The sequence below is a fragment of the Cyprinus carpio genome, chromosome A12, assembly GCF_018340385.1.
Source record: "Cyprinus carpio isolate SPL01 chromosome A12, ASM1834038v1, whole genome shotgun sequence".
NCBI lineage: Eukaryota > Metazoa > Chordata > Actinopteri > Cypriniformes > Cyprinidae > Cyprinus > Cyprinus carpio.
In genome coordinates this window covers 19,596,558-19,604,165 of record NC_056583.1, presented here as the reverse complement: position 1 = coordinate 19,604,165, position 7,608 = coordinate 19,596,558, and the positions used below count along the sequence as shown (strand labels likewise).

Genomic DNA, 7,608 nt, shown 5'->3' with positions numbered 1-7,608 from the left:
ATTCATAGCTCAGATTGCATCCATTCAGGAAGATGAATGTGTGCACCAATAATGGTAGCCATGACAGTGTGCAAACACATAACATTAATATTATTCTAGTGATCCTACTAAAAGTTGTGATGAAACAGAAGTAGCTACAGATCTTTTTGGATTCAACTTTTAACTTTAAACTGTCACTTGTGGTCAAAATACCAGTTTGTAATCCATAAAATAATCCAGTGAAAAAGTCTATCCCCTGTTGTTCTCTCATATCAAAATCCACCAACATATTTTTTTAGAAGGGCTTTAGACTGTTTTCACTAATAAACAGTGCTGGATCTCCGGATTCAGACTACACAACCTTTTCCCTGGAGATAGCAATATAATGGTTGGAGGACTTGTATTTTACAAGGGAAAAAATAGCTTGAAGTTACGTTTGTTTCTTTTAAATACACATCTTTTCACTTCACAAGACATTAATTGATAGACTGGAGTTGTGTGGATTACTTGTGAATTATTGTGATGTTTTTATCAGCAGTTTGGACTCTCATTGTGACGGCACCCATTTAGGATCCATTGGTGAGTGAGTTATGTAATACTAAACATTCACAAGCAATTTATATTACAGTTGGGATATGTATTTAAACATTTTAAATAGTCAATTTAAAACAATTTTATTTCTTGTTTATAATATAATGACAGTTTAATGTTATTTCAATTACATAAAAAAAAAAATGCTTTTTTTAAAAAAGATGACTGACAAAATATTTTTAATGTGTATATATGCCGTACTGAGTTTCTCGAGGGTGTGTGCTTTATACTGAGAATTTCTGCTTCAATCTAGCTGGACGCTGTAGTTGAAATACCACTAATGCTATAACTATTTCGGATCCTCTAGACAGGACAAAACATCAGTCCATACAAACAGTAAAGCTGTCAGCAGAGGAGGTTCTCCCTTTGCACTCAACATTTACATTCACGCTTCCAGCTGTGTTTTCTGTCCAGATGTGCCACACCCCTGCTGCAAGAACTTAAGCCCATTTCATGTGAAATATTAAATGTGCCGTGTATCCTATAGTATAAAAGACTATTTTCTCTGCACATACAGGTGTCATTATGCACATTCTGTCTGATGGTCATCTGAGACACGAGTAAAAGCAGCACTGAAAGTCTCAGCTTTTATGTGTCATCACTTCTGAAACATTAGAACAGATACACAGAGATTCTCTCAGACACCAGCCCTGAATGCAGAGTTGAGAATGATTGTTCTTATATGGACTAATATTTACAGTTGCACATGAAAAACAGTTTATGAATGAATATAAATCTTATTGATACATTTAAAAAAAAATGCATATGAGTTTGTACTTTCAGTAGCATGCTTTTTACAACATGGCATGAAAGTATATCAAATGATCCTGTCCATCAGAGGGTTAGAATGACCCTTTGTCCCAGTTCATCACGGCTGATCACTTTGACCCTGCTGAACTGCTAGTTCATGTATTCTCAATGGTTTAGAGACTTGTACATTAACTCATCAGGGGGTCTGAGTGCCCAGAAAAGCATGAAGAGAGAATATTTTGTTCAAGAGATATACTGTATATAGATAGATCATTGAACCATGTTATACATACATACATACATATATATATATACATATATATATATATATATATATATATATATATATATATATATATATATATATATATATATATATATATATATATTATATATATACACACACACACAAATACACATACACATTCATCAATTTACGTAAATATATATACATGGTAGCCTATGTCTTTATGCTTTATGCTTGTTGTTTATTTATATAGACTTGCCCTGTCTATCCATACATGTGTTTGGTTGTCATTGGTTACCTGCCTCTAAACCAGCAGTAGTGTTGGATAACTGTGCTTTCGACTGAGCTCTTACGGAAGTGATTCGCAGAATGATCACTGCTGAAGGACTTGCCTATCAATAATGCACAGCAGTACCGTTCGAGATCTCTCGCGCACGCGCAAAGGTCTCCACTGTTCTGCACACAGGTGCGCGCATACAACTGTCAACGGTGCACAGTGACAGACGAGATTCAGACACACGGTGAGTTTACAACACCTTAATTAATCTATTATATAATATATAAAATAAAGATTTTTACAGATTATCGACCTCGATTTATTTAGTCAGTTTGAGCAATTTGGCGCATTTTGGACAGAATAAAACATTGCAATGCAAATAATATTATGTTCAGATATTCCATTTACACGTCTTCATGTTATTCAAATCGAATTTCTAACTAGGGCATTTTTTTCATACTGTCTCTTTCGATACTTACGTAAATAACAGCTAAATTAGTAGAATATTTCAAACGAGCGAGCTTTAAAGCGTTTCTTCTTCTTCTAAGTGTTATTTAATAGGTCAGTAACACTGTGTTAAAGGTTATCCAACGCCTTATAAATAACAAGCTATAATGACTTTCATTCATAACTAACAAATAGCTATATAAAGCTTAACAGATTGCACATGCAATTAGTTCAGTTAAATTACTCTATCTATCTATCTATCTATCTATCTATCTATCTATCTATCTATCTATCTATCTATCTATCTATCTATTGTGTGTATTGTGACTGGGGCAATTTTTTACTTCAGTGAACAAAAATGTATATATATTATATTTAATTTAATATATTAATAAATTGCTGTCTTTTACATTTTCAACTATTTAATACAGTCTGATATTAAGGTCCGATGCCAGTGTTTCCATGTCTGAAAACACATACACATGCATCCCAGGCATGTATTTATTAACCACAAGAGATTGCACACATTCCAAAACACACTCTGTTGTATTTTCCAGAAAAAAAGGTGGCTTATTAGTTGACACATGGAGCTAATTGGATCCACCCAGATGGCCACTTACACTCGGCCCAAAACCAGCCACTTCCTGCCCGCCATATCCACCACGGCATCCAGTTATAGGAGCCACCAACCAGCCTTGACCCTCAACCAGAATTCAAACATGCCCTGGAGGACTAATTCATACTTTAGAAGTGGCAGCGCTATCCCGACTATATCAGCCCTTCAAAGAGAAAACATGGACTTAGTCAGGGCCAAAACCATGTTCTACCCCTCTAACAGGACAGCTCTCAGTACACGCTACATGCCCGAGGACTGGTACAAGTCCAACCAGAGTAACTACAGGGAGTCAGAGTCCTCCCGGAACAGTGCCGAAAGGCTTCGGAGGGACACGATCCGAATGATACAGGATAAGGACCAGATGACCCGTAGAACTCAAGACACCACCAGCAAGAACATTGGAGAAAGACTAAATGACATCAGCTTCTGGAGATCAGAGCTCAATCATGAGATAGATAACATGGTGACAGAGATATCAGTGCTGACGGATGTGAAAAGAAGGCTGGAAAGAGCACTCGCTGAGACCGAAGGGCCACTGCAGGTAATATAATTCATATATAATTTAAAAAAGTATATGTGAATCATTATATAAATAATACATATATTATAAATAAAACATAATATAATGTTTAACTCATTAAAAATATTTCATATTTATAATAAATAAGTTAAAAATAAAAACTAACTTAAATGGTATTTATATACTTAAAAGTCATTCAAATCAGCAGGAAGAAAATGCAAGGGACTACTTGAAATGCCTTAAAAACTTCACCCAAAGGTTTTCATTTTTGGGTGAACTATTCCTTTAACCAAGTTAACAAATGAAAAATCATGATTTTTAATGCATGTAACATTTTTTTGTTTTTGGCAACAAATAACTTAAATTATGTATGTTTGTTTTATCTATATAGATTTATTTGTAGTTTATTTGTTTTTACTACTGTAACAAATATTCCATCCATGCTTGGAATGCTATCATGGCACAGCTCTAGTGGTCTTTTTTCAGCTCCACACCTAATTAGGGTCACGATGATCTAGCTAAAGTCCCAGTAACCAGAAAAGCCCACAGTAGAGTGTCAGGTGACCCATTGTTAGAAACCACTTGGTAACAGAACCTAGTGGGGTGTAAGATATACACACTCAATCACACTGAGCACAAAGCACACTAGATCTACAATGACCTCAGTGTGTCCCACCTCTGTCTTTACAGAGTTACCCGTCTGAGTCACAGTAAGAGACTGTTTCCATAGAAACCACACCAAAACATGCTGACCACTAGTGTGCTGAATGAGTTCCAAAATAGAGTAGTGACACTGCTGTCACCTCACGGGAATGACCACGAGAATGATCACAAGACGAAGACATTTCCATAGTGATGTAATTGCTTACTAGAGCTTCCATTGTCACATTTTGAGTGAGGACGTGTAATCCTGTGTGATGCCCTGTCATCAGTTATTAATACTTTGCAGCCATAGTTATATCTGTTCTGAACACTCTAAGATAAAATAATAAAATAATGAAATAAAATACATTAAAATATATAAACAATTAAATAATTATAAATATATAAAAAATAATATAAAACAAATTAAATAGATATTGTATAATCTATATAAATATTCTCACTCTTTTCTCTTTCTAGGTTTCTCAGGAATGCTTGTTCCACAGGGAGAAACGGATGTCCATTGATCTGGTTCATGATGACGTAGAGAAAGATTTGATTAAGGTGAGGTCACCTGAGCCTTCATATACACACATAACACCTGAAACTAAACAACAAGCTCAAGTATTAGTAATATGAGCGAATCAATAATTTTGTGAAGGGGCTTTCTTAAGCATTGTGCTTTCCTTTTGATTACATTAAAGTTAATACATGGCTCTCAGGAATACTTGATGCTGATTGGTCAATTGTGGCATTCTGAGGTCAAAAATGCAATTTAATTGTATAAAGTAGCCTGCCCTAAGTAACTGATTTAGTAAGCTTTCATAGTTTCATGTCTCACTTATTAATTAATCCTTGAACTCCTATAAAATTCTTCTCACATAAAGAAAAAAAAAAACTGCAAAGTAGTTATAATTTCTATATTTTTCAAAAGTTAATTTTGCCTTTTTTGCAGGAAGTTGAAGTGATTAAGTCATGTCAGGAGAGAATGAGACGGCATTTAGACCGAGCTATTGCTCAACTAGCGTGAGTCTTGCAGAAAGCATTATAAAAAGTATTTAAAATAAATAAATAAAATAACCCAAAAATACAACTTTGCATTCATATGGTCCATTTAAAATAATATATTTGAAGTTTGACAAATGAGAAAGGCGTATTTGAAACAGTGCATGTGGTTATGTTCATTAATATCCTCAGGTCGAATCGTGCAGCACAACACGAGTTGGAGAGAGATTTGAGTGACAAGGTCACAGCACAGAGAATTGATGATAGGTGTCACCATCTCAGGAACACCTCTGATGGAATCAGCTACTATAGAGGGATCGATCGCATGGACCCATCGTGAGTTTTACTTTAAAAAAGACAGTTCTGTTTTCAGGATATGTTAAGGCCATCCTAATGATGTTATATTTCACTCTCTTTATGGTCTCAACAGTATCAGTCTTCCAGACTCCTGGTCAAAATTCACTGATGACAACATCCTGCATTCTCAGAGCGAACGCGCCGCCTCTCACAAACTCCGTGATGAGATTGAGATTCTGCTCAATGCCACTTCAAATGAGATGTGGAACCAGTTTAACTCTGTAAATGTGTCCTTTACCAACCGCATCTCTGAGATGGCAGATGCCAAGAACAATCTGCAAGCCCACCTGGCCAAGGTAACCACAGGATGCTGAACATCACGTCATTACTATTAACCCCTCTTTCTTCATCCGATGTTTAGTAATAATAGGATCTATCCTACTTCCTCCTTGCTGCCTTACTTTGACTGGACAGGACCCAAAATAAATTGGCTGCTTGTTTATGCCCTAAAGATGTAGATGAGAACCTCTAAACACTGGAGTCTGTTGTTGAGGAGGTTAATGGAGAGCATGAAGAAGCTCTGTCAGCTGTCCATAATGTTTAAGCCCTTGACGGCTGTTATCAGAGGCATGAGGTAACAAATAAAGAACCATCATTCATGAAGCTGATTGGTCAAAATGAAATTACATCTAATCGTGTTCGTGAGGGAGTGTGTCTCTCTGTAAGAGATGTCTCTGTAACTAGACCTTATGCTGAATATTTTTTATGACCATTATGCATTTAGATATGGGCTGTAACGAGAACTATAAAGCCCTTTCAGATCCCTGACACATCAATCGGTTTAATGCAATGTAGAGAAATTTTTAAAGTATCAAATAATCCACAAATTTATTCTATGCAAAAATATAATAAAAATAAAAATAAAATAAATAAAATGCTGAATTTGTTCTGTTTACCCTGAGGGGTTTGGTTTTTCTATCCCCACTCTGTCCTGGCATAGTTGTGTGGATAGGTGGGAATTTTGCCCAGAATAGAACCATACCAGCCTAATTTCAGATTAAAGTGCTTTAGACTGTCAATTATGATATATACAGAAGAAATAAGCTTACCTGACTGGACCTTTTTAACTTTGAGAAGGGTCTGGAACTTTGTCACTTATTCAACTCTCTTTCTTGCCTTCTTGCTTCCACTTTCAGACCCTTCAGGAAATTTTCCAGACCGAGACACTGATTGAAGCTTTAAAAAAGGCAATCCGAGACAAAGAGAACCCACTTAAAGTGGCCCAGACACATCTGGAAGAGAGGTCTCGCAGACCCAACATCGAACTCTGCAGAGACAATCCTCATCACAGGTAATTGCCCAATATATGTCAATAAATGTCGATATTTGCCAAGGAGAAAAGTTTGGATAGTTTGGTTTTGATTTTTTTTTTCTTTTTTTTTTAATTTTGTAAAGATGAGATGATAAGATTCCTTGTCTTTTTGTCTTTCTTTCTCTGTTTGTTTGGTTGGTTGAGGAGGTGAGGGAGATTGAAGACACCATTCATAAGCTGAGAGAGAGATTGAGGGAGGCTGAAAACACTCTCCAAACCCTGGTGAAGACCAAAGTTACTCTGGAGCATGACCTGTCAGTCAAAGCCAACTCTCTGTTCCTGGATCAGGAGAAATGCATGGGCATGAGGAAGAGCTTTCCCAGCACTCCTCGTCTAGTCGGATACACCTAAATCTTCCAGAAGCTGCTTAATCTAAATTCAAATGTCCATGTTAAGAAGATAAACTACAAGATTAGCATAAGAACAGCTTGACAGTTTCTTCTTAGTCCTCTTAATTAATCTCTGAACTGCAGGAAAATAAAAAAACTGCCCTTTGGTGAAGTAACTTTATTAGCATATATATATATATATATATATATATATATATATATATATATATATATAAATACAAAGTTCAGTTTATCAGTGATCTTAAGAGCTCCAGACATCTGTTGAACTGAGATTTTAAACAGGTTTGGTTTCTGCTCAGGTGTGACATGATTCTGACAGTTTGCAGACAGTGGACAGAACACACTGCTTTTGTTTGTTTAGTTCAGAGGTCCACTTGAGGGCTGTCACTAATAAAGTGATCTTCACTCCACACTTCCTTGTTTGAGTAAAAGAAAGGTGGGTTTGTTTTTATTTTTCTTGTTCTTATGTAGTAAAAAAAAATTCTTAAGAAGATGATGCAGGAGGGAAGAATTAT

General features: G+C 35.8%; 1 protein-coding gene across 1 annotated transcript; it reads left to right on the top strand.

Annotated features, from left to right (window-relative positions):
* Positions 1 to 2,770: 2,770 nt before the first annotated feature.
* LOC109048542 (tektin-3-like) lies at positions 2,771 to 7,202 on the top strand. The gene is made up of 7 exons (XM_042768243.1): positions 2,771 to 3,448; positions 4,550 to 4,633; positions 5,025 to 5,095; positions 5,267 to 5,410; positions 5,505 to 5,727; positions 6,568 to 6,721; positions 6,877 to 7,202. Exons 1-7 carry the CDS (start codon positions 2,876 to 2,878, stop codon positions 7,092 to 7,094), a joined length of 1,467 nt encoding a protein of 488 aa, XP_042624177.1. The 5' UTR covers positions 2,771 to 2,875; the 3' UTR covers positions 7,095 to 7,202.
* The last annotated feature ends 406 nt before the right edge of the window (positions 7,203 to 7,608 follow it).